At 48.9% G+C, this 12,969-nt stretch overlaps 1 protein-coding gene and 1 long non-coding RNA gene across 5 annotated transcripts in view; one reads left to right on the top strand and one right to left on the bottom strand.

Annotated features, from left to right (window-relative positions):
* The first annotated feature begins 4,936 nt into the window (after positions 1–4,936).
* Positions 4,937–12,969, top strand: part of STK26 (serine/threonine kinase 26) — a 52,749-nt gene continuing 44,716 nt past the window's right edge. For 2 of the 4 annotated variants that reach the window (XM_019492839.2, XM_019492840.2), the window contains exons 1-2: positions 4,937–4,954; positions 5,501–5,590. In XM_019492839.2, the coding sequence (XP_019348384.1) occupies positions 4,952–4,954; positions 5,501–5,590 (93 nt within the window). In that variant the 5' untranslated portion in view covers positions 4,937–4,951. Of the gene's footprint in view, positions 4,955–5,500; positions 5,591–11,860; positions 12,119–12,624; positions 12,643–12,969 lie in introns of those variants that run through there. The other 2 variants (XM_019492841.2, XM_059732912.1) reach the window with 2 other exon arrangements.
* LOC106738215 (uncharacterized) lies at positions 4,949–12,534 on the bottom strand. The gene is made up of 3 exons (XR_001372617.3): positions 12,316–12,534; positions 7,968–8,148; positions 4,949–6,570 (listed from the first exon to the last, which is right to left on the bottom strand). It is a non-coding gene; the product is annotated as an uncharacterized LOC106738215 (long non-coding RNA).

Raw genomic sequence — 12,969 nt, 5'->3', positions numbered from 1 at the left:
GTCAAATGCCTGCTGGCAGCTCATCTGGTCTTGCAAAGGGTCTGTCAATGCCCCGGCAGCAGGGAGCTGAGTCTGTAAGCCCCACTGAGCAGCTCCCATGCCATGCGAATGACCCAAGAGATAAGGTGTGGAGATGATGCCCTGGCTTTCTAAGTGGCTGAAGAGTGGCAGCTTGAATCACTGCCGAGGAGAGATTCAGCACATCCTTCACCAACGCTTTCGGAGCAGAGGCTGGGAAGGCATATGTCTGCGGTGGTGTAGGAGCAGCACATCCTGTATCTGTGCAGGGGTTGTGTGAGTGGCCCTTGAGATGCCCGCGACTCCTGTGAGTCTATCGCCATGTCATCTACCGTGGAAAAAGTGGGAACTGCCGTGGCCTGGATACAACACGGTGAAACACCCAGACTAGAGGGGCTAGCGGAGAAGTCTACGAAGTCAAGCATGGGATCGTACTCAGCTGCCGATATCCGCTCTTCTGCCAAACCGAGGAAGAGGGACTTCAAGGACAGGACTGGGATTGCCCTCGACAGGGGTGAAGGTGAGATCCCGTCCATGTTCAGTGCCAAATCAGCAGTGTGAACTTTTCCCTGTTGCACACGGAGCGAGGCAGGGGTGACTGGTGTGACTCCAGGTGTGGTCAATCTTATCTTGGAATAAGAGTGGCATTTCCTGGTGTAATTTGCATCACTTGGAAAGGGGACTTCCACCCACACAGCTGTGGAGGTAGGAGTCATCCCAGCATTGCTGGGCCTTGGGCATGGCCAGTGGGGCAGTGACAATGGCGAGGTGGTTCTGACCAAGCCCACGTTGGCGGAGAGACACAGTGTGAACAGAAAAGAGTGACAAGAGGTGACAATGCTCTGCTGGGCCCATTTGTGCTGCAGGCAAATGACTCCTTGGCTACACTGCTTGTGCCATAAATAAAGCAACAATTGCATATTGTGATGCAAATTGCTTGGTGGTAAAGCCCTGCTGCCATCAAGTCTGTGTGTGAAAGCACATGTGGAACTGGTGTCTTTCTGGACTCTGGTTACGTGCTCCTCCAGAGGAATGCCAAGCCTACCCACGCTGCCTTATTGGAAAGAATTAAAGCAAAGACCTAAAGCAAAGGGGCATGCCACATCTGGCCTGTCTTTGCGGGGGGTTTCTTTTTCGGTGTAGTTTTCTAGCTGCCAGATTCCTTAGGTGAATTGCAAAGAGTTTTTCAGAGACCTTCAGAGCCTAAATAGCCACTGGACCTTTCTAAAATGAGCCACAAACACCCTCTCGAAAGCCACGACAGTGCTACAGTGTCACCCCCCTCGTGTGCATTGTCAGGGGCATCTATGTGGATCAAATAATATATAGGGTGGCTGGAGAGAGAGAAGACAGGCAGGGTCTGCAGCATGGCAGGGCTCTGTGTGCTCTGTCATGGAATAATTATTACAGGGCCTTGTCTTTTTTTCGCCAGCCTCCCAAGAAGCTGTTGTACTCCTGGAGCACACACGTCGGCTCTGTCCAGGTCATCAGCTGTGTTACCTGATGCACCCACCGGTCTCTGCACTGCAGTCGCAGCTGGGCGGGCGGGCCCGGAGGAGAGGGGTTTTCTGAAGAAACAGAACGTAATGCTCCCGAAAGACAGTGAGTCCTTCCCTCCTACAGCTGCCCTGTGCGTTTTTCCTTGTGAGCAATAAAGACAATCCTGGTGCATAACTGCAGTGTGTGAAATAGGGTTAGTCACAGGACTTCCGGGCACAGCGGCACGTAAACAAGCTTTCCCCACTTCCCTCTTATGAAAGTTTAAGTCTGCTCCACTGCTCCGGCTTCTTTTCTTCTCTTTCTCTACCAGCCCCCTGACTCCCATTTATGTCTGATTCAGCCTAGCAAACATTTTACCCTGTGGCAATCTTTTCTAATGGAGCAGGAAGAGCAGCCTCTGGAGCGCACTCCTGACACATCCCTTGGGTTTTCTTTCTGGCTCTCTGGTTTGCTGCTCTTGCTCCTCATTCACATTAAGAAAGAAGAAACCAATGGCCCATGCAATCAGCAGCTCATTATCAGTGAATGGGGATGGGGCTTTGTGAGACTTCCTCTTTTTCTTTATTTCCCTTTCTCACTCATACATGCCACGAGGTTTAATCTTTGCAATGGCAGTTTCCTGGACTGTGTGTACACAGCTCCTCGCTGGCCTGCCTCGGCAGGGAATTGTGGACGTGCCTCCCTCACTGTGACACACATTTTAATGACTGATCTATTAACCTGCCCAGCAGCTAAGGAAGTACGAGCGCTCGTCCAGACGCAGGTGCATCGAGCTTTGCATATTTTATAGACGCGGGCTTCTAGACCACAGGTCGTGCTGTTGCTTTCCCCACTGAACCTCGGCGTTCTGGCCTTCCACGCCTGGCTCCTTCTCGGAGCTCAGGAATCAAAAGAATGCACGCAGCCGTTGGACAGGCCAGCGAGAGATGCTGAAGCAAAGCCAGGAGAGAAGGGTGCTACCAAGCGATTTGGTTTTCAGTGCACATCTTCATCAGCGGAAAAAAAAATGACATAAAATAATGGATACCCAACCCGTCAGGCCCAGTGGACCCCTGTAGACTTTACTGGACCCTCCATGCAGCTCTCTTTGCAAAGGTGTTGTATTGCATTCACCCAAAGGAGCTGGGGCTCCTCCAGCCGGATTCCACTGGCCCAGGAGATGCCTTCTCTGCCTGCTTTGCTCACATGGGCCCCAAGGACCGTCCATGGGGCAGCTCCTTGTCCCATGCAGGGCTCCAGCGACAGCAATAGATGGCCATGGATCTGCAGGGGTCTGCACACAAAGGCCCTAGCCTAGCAGACCCTTCCCTCTGCAGACAGCCTGCAGTGGTTTTGTGTTCCTGCCCTGAAGATGCATTGCCTGGCTTCTCACCGCAGTCAGGAAGCCCTTTGGTTGTATTACTTGCAGGCTCAGTGCCTAGCAGCTGGTTTATGAGGCTCCTTTCATCTCTTATTTTTAAAAGAAAGACAATAGGAACTTCTGGGCTGCCTGTTTCCCCTGTTGTGTTATGAAGTTAGCAAATTTCTCCTCCTCCTCTTGGGAATCGCTTCATCTCTCCTTCCCCACTCCAGTTCCTTGCTGTCCCTGAAGCGTTGGCTGCAGCCGTGTTGGTCTAAGGACACAGGCAGACAAGGTTCTTTGGGTAGATGTGATATCTTTTATAGACCAACTAAGTAGTTGGAAAAATTGTTCTTTGCAAGCTTTTGGGTTCAAACACCCTTCTTCAGGCAGAGGGAGAGTCTCTGAGGCACCTTGAGGGGCTCTGGTTTTCCCCTGCTCTGCTTCCCTCCCCTTGGAGGCCAGGTGTCATAGCCAAAATCTGCTTATCGGCTGCTTTCCTTTCCATCAGTCTAGTCAAAGAGAGACTAGTGCTAAACCTGTGCTAAACCTGCGCTAAACCTGTGCCTCTCACAGTACAGTGGCTTCAGGACATTTTTCCTATGAGCTGTGCTCTATTTGCCCCTTGTGCACAAGCTCCTTGTTAACAACCGAGTAAACTTCTTTTTAACAGCCATCTCTTTCCCCTTGGAAGCTCTCAATGAGGGGCCTGTTTTTGCTAATCACTGCTGGGAGGAAGATCAGTCACACCTAAGACAAAAATGGTTCTGTTCCCTCTCTCAGGAATGCCCTGGGTTTCCTTCTTTAAGGGGTCTTGGGTAACAGCCCACCCTGTGAAAATGTTTGCAGGGTTTTAAAAGCCCAGGGCTCCAGGTTAGTCACCTGGAACGTAGAAAGCCAGTCCCCTGTTGAGCACAGAACAAGTCCCTTTAGTGAAACGAACATAAAGCTAGAAACACTCTTGTCAGTGAGTTGAAGAGGTCAGTTGTTAGTTCGTGACTAAATACACAGAAGAGAACAGGTCTGATGAGGAAGAAGACATCCATCCTTAAGCGACTGGGGTTTTTTCAGAGTGGAAAAGCATACTTCAGTCTGTTTTGCCAGCAGGCTCCCCTCCTTATCATCACCTGCTGGGTGCGGAAACAATTCTTTTGTTTTCCCCACTGATCTCCCAAAAAATGTTGAGTCCTGTAGGGTTGTTGGTTGCAGCCGTGTTGATCTAAGGACGCAGGCAGACAAGGGTCTTTGGGTAGATGTGATATCTTTTATTAGACCAACTAAATAACGAGGAAAATGTGTTCTTTGCAAGAAGGGTGTTTGTGCCCAAAAGCTTGCAAGGTGCTCCCAGGGGTGTAGGTTGTAGCCGTGTTGGTCTAAGGACACAGGTAGACAAGGATCTTCGGGTAAATCTGATATCTTTTATTAGATCAACTCAAAAAAAGCGCAAAGCGTTCCTATGCACTTAAGTAATCATGGGCTTGATAGGCAGATGAGTGATGTTTGTTGCAGTATAAGTGCTAGGCAACAGATCAGGACCAGTCTCCTGTTATGCAGTTGAGAGGAGGAGGATGTGTTTATCTGATAGGCATGTAAAAGGATTATATTGTATGCAGGAGTCTCCTCATCTCTTTATGGCCTGTGTGGGGTCACTGAAGAGGTAACAGATTTCTCAGCCATGTTCTCCCGGTTGAAATCTCATGTCCCTCCTTTAAGGAACCGTTGCCTTCCTGAGCAGTGCCGTCCACGCTCCGCCAGCACAGAAACGGCTTTCTCAGCCTGTTTTCAACAGGTAGGGATAGCCCGGATTTGCCAGGCAGCCCTTGGAGTTCTGCCCATACTTTTTGTGAGCGCCGTTGCCATGATACAGAACGTAGAGCAGATGTTTATTTCAACAGAGATGTCTTTAATTCCTTCTCAACGTTTTTCTCAGGCTGCCATCGTGTGCGAATACTTCTCTGTAGGAGCCAACTGCAGCCCGGGCCCAAGAGCAGAGCCTGATTCAGAAGGAAACGGAGGGTTGGAGGTGTGTAGAGGAGAGGTCAAGACAGACAGCCAAGCCTGCTGGAAGTTTCTGAGCGCCCACGTTTGGTAGGGATGGTAAGGAGCTGAGGGAGCCTCGACCAAAATGTTTTCTGGAAAACTAGCGGCATTATAGCGGTTAATGAAAAGCAATCCCCCTTCCACTCTACTTGGGCTTCAATTTTTTTTTTCTTCCCTTCCTTCCCCCCTCCTATACCTTTCTTTCCTTAACGCAAATAATCCAGCCCTTTTCTGTGTGGTCCATTACCTGGAAGTAACCCTGTGTAACAGGCTGTGATAGGCCAGAAATGCCTTAATTGTACTGACAGCAATAGAGACAGGATGCTAAAAATGTAGGGGTAGGCGTTGCACTTTCCTCCGCCCTTCGTGGGGTACTTACTCCTGTCAGGGACTGTCAAGAGCTCTCATTCCTAGGTGCATGGTTTCCCTTTGTCTTTGTTCCCTTTCTTTTCTCTCCTTAGTGCTCCTAGTTTTCTCCCTGCTTTCTTCTTCCTTCTCTTCTCTCATTTTTCATCTCTATTTTTAACTGCTGCTGCCTCCCTCCGGGCTCATCTGCCCTTTTTTCCCCTCTAGGCTCTTATCTGCCTTGTCTTCTTCCTGCAGGAGTGGATCAGCGTTCCTACCCGCTGGATCGCAGGCAGACAACCATCTCTCGGAGAAAAGCACTGTTACACTGCTGCTCTGCTTCTGCATGTGGGTATGGGTTGGTATGTGGGAGAAATCCCACTTGGAAGTGGTGCCTTCCTGGAATGGGTGCTTTTTTAGCATAGGAATTCTGCTTCGAGCCAGCTTCCTGTTGCTGCTGCCTTATATAGAAATGTTTTATCATTCTATAAATACAGTATGTGTTTTATTAAAAAAGAAGACAGAAATGGATATGCAGGAACAAAATGCTGGAGGAATAACGGTGAGTGGCAGGGCCTCTCGCAGACTTCCTCCACCCCTTCCACTGCTGTGGTCAAGCTATTTTTGTATTCCACGAAAGAGCGCTCTGCTGAAACTTCAGGTTCCTTCTTAAAAGGAAATTGGAAGAGGGGAAGGGTCTGTTTTAAAACTAGAAAATAAAGTTGTAAGCAGGAATGAGACTATAACAATTTTAAGCTGAGAACCTCAAATCTCTAGATTTCCCATCTCTAAATTCCCATTGGATTGCATAGTACAGGTTTGGGCCTAAATTAACTAAGATTCCCAGTGAAGGATATCCTGTAAATACTGCCTTCAGTTTACAGCTGGGCATGCAATAGCTCAGAAAGGATAAGTGAATTGGCCAAGGCCATACAACAAATTAGTGGGAGAGCCAGGCACAGAAACCTGGAGCCCTGGCTTCCAATACTGTGTGTAACATCCTGTGTGCACAACCACTGCAGAAGGGAACTTAATGCAAAAAAGAAGAAAAAGACTTCTTGCGAAAAAAAAAAAAGGCCCTTGTTAATTTGGTAGCTCTTTTATTAAACCTCTACTGCATGTCACAAAAATGTTGGGATCTATCAGCTATGTTGTTAATGTAGTTTGGCACGGATTATACCGTGGACATGGGTGTCAGGAAAGGGCAATTCTGCATGCCTATGCTGAGAAACCCCATTTTGTTGTTGTGGCGCAACCTATCCATTTGTTTCCTGAAGTTTGAAGCTGAATCCTTGATGTCCTGCACTATTTGTTTGATTCGAGTTAAACTGCAATTCAAAGAAAGACGTTAGTGCATATCTACAACCAGCCTACTGAAATCATCTAGCATTAATTAAGCTTTTGTTAATGTGCTGTACCCAGAGTGGGTGTGTATTGTTGTTCCAGTCACACTCAGAGCATTCCCTCCCTACCAAGGCTGTTCAGAACATGAGACACAGATATTAATAAGATGCCTTTGGGCAGTGGCTTTATCTAGTTTCTGACCTTTTTGTAATGAATTTAATCTACAGAAGATTAGCTTAAGACAGATACTGTATTAAAATACATAATTCATGGCAGTACGGATACTCTTGTGATGAAGGTGAATAGTACTGGGTAAGTATACCATTGAACTTCTGGTCTGGTAATTCTCTTTGTCACAGGTTTAGTCACCGTACTGAATCACCCCAGTCTTTTCCCTCTCCACCTTCTTTATCTGTAATATAGCATGCCTGAATAAGGTCAATACACAGCTTTTTTCCTGCTAAAAAGACAGTCGTTTGTGACAAAGAAAACCTCTCAGGAAAAGAAAACTGAGAATTTGGCACAAGCTTATTTGCTGGAGCGGGTATAAATGCCTGTTTGTTTTATTATAGGCAGAGCTACCTAAAGCAACTTGACATCTCTTGTTTTAAACCCTGTTTTCAGTTGCCTATATCTTTGCCAAATTTGAAGCATTTGGGTTGAAATTATCCATTGTGGGTATCTGCCTCGAGCTGATATATATTTTTTATTTATTTAAGTTTCAGCTAAAATGGCTCAGCTGTTGCTCAGAGCGAGGCTGGGAGAAAAAAAAAAGAAGTTGTATTGCAATTGTTAGAAAACCACATCTTTTATAGGCATTCTATTGAGAAACTCTTACCCTTCACCTTCCCCTCCCTGGCTATGGTTTGGAGCAGGGATGTGAAATTTAGGAGACATCTCCCTGGTGTCAGAAGCATGCCTTTTGCTGTCTTTATGAAACCTGCCCTGATTAGCACCAACCAGACCTTGGAAAATCATAGCTCGCCCATGCTCAATTGAGTCTTGTTGGAGTTCCTAAATTCTGTCTGCAGTGATCATGCCTCACAGATGAAATGAGCATGCTCAAGAGCTGCAGGGGCTGAGCAGGATTTTCCTTTGATTGTTCTTCATGGGGCTGCTGTAGCATGGGGCACCCGGGCTGAGAACAGGGAGACCGTCTCTGCTGAACTCTCGGGAGTTTTGCAGCCTGTTCGCAAAGAGCTACTCGTAAGCAAGGGTAATTGGTCATAGGATCATGAGTTGTCACATCAGGTAGAACCAGGAGCACGTTTAGGTTTGTTATTTTGTCTTCTACATTAAGCAGAATTAAATGCTTTAAAAGATGTAAGAAACATTTCAAGTATGGAACAACTTGTCTCCAGGAAAAAAAATGCTTCCTTACCTCCATTAGTTGGAAGCCAATTGATGCCCCGAAGCAGGCAGGATTGTATCCCTCCCAAAATATTTTCATCCTTCCTGTTCTGCCTCTCTCGTTCTCATTGACTATGTTGACGCTCTATCCTATTCTGAATTCCAGTAAGTTTTCAACCTCCACAAAATCTTTAGGCAATGAGTTCCACAAGCTAAAAGTGCGAAGAAGAAAAAAGGTCTGGTTGTATCAGTCCTGAACGTGTTATTTTTCACTGTCATAGTACGTTTCCTTACAAGAAAGGGTCAAACAAGAGGATTTGTTTTTTGGAAACAGTAAATTTCTTAGTGTAGACAAGACTCCCGAGGGGAAAAAATAATAATGGCCAAAAAAAGGCTTTCCTATTTTAAATTGAACAAAGGGTAACATCTCAGTCAGTTCTGGGAAGATAACTGAACCTTTTCATCAAGTCTATAAAGGCATCAAAGGGATCTGGATACTCAGTTCCCACTGAGTAAAATGAAAATGGGTATTACTATAGAAAGTAATTAATCAGCAGGCTGAAAAGCTTTCAGCCCGAGCCCAAATGCTACAATTTTTAAGAAGCCCATGATTATTAAGATAGTGCTATTGAAAAATATGAATAGAGGTAAGGTAGATATGATTGAGCCAAATGAATATGCAGCATTCAGAATTTCCCATCAATGGGCATTAATAGTTATTTATTTATGTATTTATTTATTGAAATACTGTACACTACAAGAAGGGTTGAGTTACGAACCTTGTTAACAAAAACAGAAATCCCACTTTCAATGGTTTTATTACTCGACAAAAAGAGTGTCTTAATCCTGGCCTGAAGTACAAACTCCTAGAAAATAGCCACCTTGAATATTCTGCCTCTGACACTGGGCTCATTATAGACTTCCAGGTAACAAAGATGTGTTGTACAAGTCTCCATGCGAGAGGTTTTAAAACTATGTTTTTTCAAAAGGTGGGGAAGAAAACAAATATTTTAATAACTTTCAAGGTTTAACAAACCACCAAAAAAAAGTCAGTTTGAGTCACAAGTCTACCCTTAACTAACACCTCTGTGGGGTTTTATTTGATATTTAAACCACAGTCCGTTAAAGATGGAAAGTCTGTGGTAAGTTGAATTTCTTGGCCTAAGACCATTTTAGCACCAACTTAACTTGAACAGAGTTGTTTTGTATTCAGTGCCATACAACATGCCACACGGTGCTGGTAGGTGCTTTCAAACTGCCTTCAGATCAGTCCTTTGTAAGTGAACTTCTCTCCAAACGGGTGTCATGAAGGTGGGGTAGAGGTGCACCTTATAGACTAACTGAATCAAAGATGCATAAGCTTTCAGGAGCCACGGTTCACCTCATCAGAGATGTGGCTCACAAAAGTTTATGCATCTCTAATTCAGTTACCCTGCCTTCGGTATGACTTCTAACATAGCTAATTATTACCTCGGTTCAGATCTGATGACGAGCGTAGCAATCTCAACTATGTCATACACCTATGGTTTGGATGAAACAAATCGTGTCCCTGGCCCTGGGAACCCGTACACGCTATCAATGCACCATGCCTTATGAAATGTGTAAAGGACTAATCTTTGGGAGTGGAGTGCCCATGGGTCAGGCAGGGCCTGCCCCAGTTAAGACACGTGCAAAGGCCGCTCTCCTGATGCAGGGGAAGAGGGGTCCCTTGAGGATGTCATCGTGGCCCTGGTGGAACGAATGATAAAACTCCCATTGATTTCACTAGGGCCAGAATTAACCCTCAGTGTTTGCAGTAGCAAAGGGGGCTCAAACAAGAACGACTGGCTCATTCTGCTACGTTCAGAAGGGCGTGTAATCAAGGTGCCAGCACCCTGCTTTCTGGAAACAGTTAACTTGGAAAAGAAGAAACTAGAGTTCAGATGCTTTTTCTCGTGCAGTCTAGTGAACGGCCTAACATTTGATCCACAGCCAAGAATAGATAAAAAGCACCATCTCATACAATATCTCAGTATTATAGGGGACACTGAAGCCATTTGGATAATGGAGAGTTCAGATAACCGAATGAATTTTGGTGGACTCGGCAGATATCGGGAGGCATCCAAGGAAACATGTTTTGGTCAAAAGGTCACTTTTCATACCGAGGGTGCTTCATGGTACTTATGATGGTGCTACAATATGAGGAGGGAAGGACAGAGCGCATCAAAGGTGTCATGTGAGTTGGAAGGATTATTTGAAATTATTGACAAAGTGGATGAAACTCAGGACTTGGTTCATATCCCAGACAATGGGCCATCTATTACAAAATGTAAGGTTCATAGATTCATAGATTGTAGAGTCGGAAGATGTTTTGTTTGGGATTTGCCAAAGGGGATGGACAGGCATTTAGTAAAAGTTCCGAAAAGGAGAATCAATATGGGATATAATATTAAGCTGGGTGTATTAATCAAGCAGAGAAGATGAGTCTTATCGTGGTGACTCCCCCATGACTACAAGAACAGACGTCTACCAGCTGGCCAGGGTGCCAGTGGGAAGAGAGGATGTTGTCAACCCCACGTCTCCCTACAGAAGAGGCAAGGAAGAACCATGGCCTGTTGGATGAACAAAGCAAAAACATGACTCGTCCACCTGAGTACTGTTAAAACTTCCAGGAGTTAAATATTTGCCTGCTCAAGGTAATATAGCGGGTTCAAAAGACTCTTAAGCAACCTCCTCTCAAGAAATGGCCACCAATGTCTTGTGTCCTTCTGCTTTGCCTCATTAAGACACGTAACACCATGGATCAGGTCTCCTGAACGGCCAAGGACAAGACGCTTCCTTGCAGCGAATGTGAGGTATTCCTAAAGCAGTGATTCTCAACCTCGGGATCCTTGCAAGGGTGCCACAGGCGTGCCAACACGATGCACAGGACAGACCCAGAGATTTCAAACAGGAATCCGGCGTTAAAAACAGTCTGACCTGCTGCGGTCTCTTTGCGTGCCTTGCAACGGAGAGAAATCGATGCGTTATTTTTCCGCAGTTGTAAAACAAACGGTGCCTTGAGTCTACAAACGGGCATTAATGCCCAGAAGGGAAACATGTCTTTGCTGTCTTTTTGGGGGGACACCGGGGAGACGCACCGGAGCACCAGCCTGATGGCAGGGCACGTGGCATGCTCCGGGTTTGAATTTCAATCCTGAGGCAACTTCATTCAGACATCCATCCGAGCGATTCCCAACCCAGCAGCCGTGGCACCCCGGGGTGCCTTGAGACCCTTTCGAGGGTGCCTGCCGTGGAGCGCCACGCAACCTTAGCCCTGTTCGGTGTGACCTTCCTGGTCTGGTCGCACGACGGGCGTCTTCCTCCACTCGCTCGACTTCTTCTCCACCACCGCGGCCCTTCACCGCCTCCCTCGGCTCGGCAGGCCTGGCTTTCTTCGGGCTCTCGGCGGCCGCATCTTCTTCCCGGCTAACACCGCCGTGGGCTTCTTGGGCGTCTCCTCGTCCTCCTCGACGGAGCCGGAGACGCCGCGGCGGCGTTCGGCGCGCTCTCGACACGCCGTCGCCGGCGATCCCTCGGCTCATCGACGGGTTAGGGGGGCAGACTCGACTTCTCCCCTTTTCCCTTCCTCTGCGTGGAGTCCAGACGCCGTCCTCCGCAACGGGCAGGCGGTCGCACCTCAGCCCTCGTTTCGGGAGCGGCGCATGGGTGTCCGCACGCCCTCGGCCGAGACGGGCCTAGCGGGCACGGTGCTCTCAGGAGGGGGAGGCCAGAGCAAGGAGCAATGGGTGCGGGCTGCAGGCGAGGAGAGGAGAGGTGAGGCCGGTTTACCTCAGCACGAGGAGGAGGGGAGGAGGGAGCCCCACGCGAGGCGCCCGCCCCGTGGGCGGTGGCAGGGGCGGGCCGGCCGCGCCGAGCCGAGGAGACGGAAGGAGCCGCCGCAGCCGCCCGAGCCCCACCAACATGGCGCCGGCCGCCGCGGCGTCCTGAGGAAACACAGGCCGCGCCTCGTCCGCCGCCGCGGCATGGGCCCGGGGGGCCGCCAACGCCGCCACTAGCGCCCGCGGGGCATGGCCGCGCCGCGCTAGTCGCCGCCCAGGGCACGGCCGGGAGCGCCGCGGGCCCGCCACAGCCGCTTTGTCTGCCGCCGCCGCCGCCGCCATGGCCCACTCGCCCGTCGCCGTGCAGGTGCCCGGCATGCAGGTGAGCGCCGCCACCCCCACGCGGGGCGCCCCCCACGCACGGCACCCGCCGTGGGGTCGGGTCGGGTCGGGTCGGGTCGGGTCGGGCAGGCTGCCCCCCCCCCCACCCACACCCGCATCACCTCACACCTCGGGGCACCCATGGCAGGACCACCCCGCGCCTGCCTCCTCCATCCCTCCTCACACACGCTGTCTGACCTGGGGTCTTTTTAGGTTTGTCACAGCTTCTCTTTCCAAGACGCGGGAGAGAGGTGGTTCTCCCGGGCGCGCGCCCGCGTCCTGGCACGGTTGACATCGGCGACCTGCCGCGGGCGAAGGGGGCGAAACACCTCTCTCCAGTCCGCAGGATCGACGCCGGTCATCGCCCACTATTTTCGCTCCCCGCTGGAAGACCTTAATTCCCGTGCAAAGCCGAAACGAGCTTTCAATCCCAATTGTTCCATTTTTTCTCTTCTTTCCTCGTTAGTTGCTCTCACGTGCGTGTTGTTATAGGTCTTTCTTGAGGAGCGTCCCGATCAAGAGATGGTGCGTGTCCGTGAATTTTGGGAGGCTTTGCGTAGGAGTACAGGAGCGAACACCTTCCCCTGGAAGTACTCCGCTCCGACACACGACAAATTCTCTAGCTACACAAGTATTTTCTTTGTTTGTGAGACAGTCATGCCTCTGAAATGTAGGTAGCCGAAATGATGCAATAGCCTTTAGGATGTACGCTAGAACGAAGGGCAGACAAGGTTCCTCGGGTGAATTCGATATCTTTTATTCGACCGACCCAAATAGTTGGAGAAGAGTTATTAAGCAAGGTTTCGGGTTCAAAAACCCTTCGTCTAGGCAAGGATGAATAGCTGTCCACAA

The sequence above is a fragment of the Alligator mississippiensis genome, chromosome 8 (assembly GCF_030867095.1).
Source record: "Alligator mississippiensis isolate rAllMis1 chromosome 8, rAllMis1, whole genome shotgun sequence".
Classification (NCBI taxonomy): Eukaryota; Metazoa; Chordata; order Crocodylia; family Alligatoridae; genus Alligator; species Alligator mississippiensis.
This window is presented reverse-complemented; position numbering and strand designations above follow the sequence as displayed.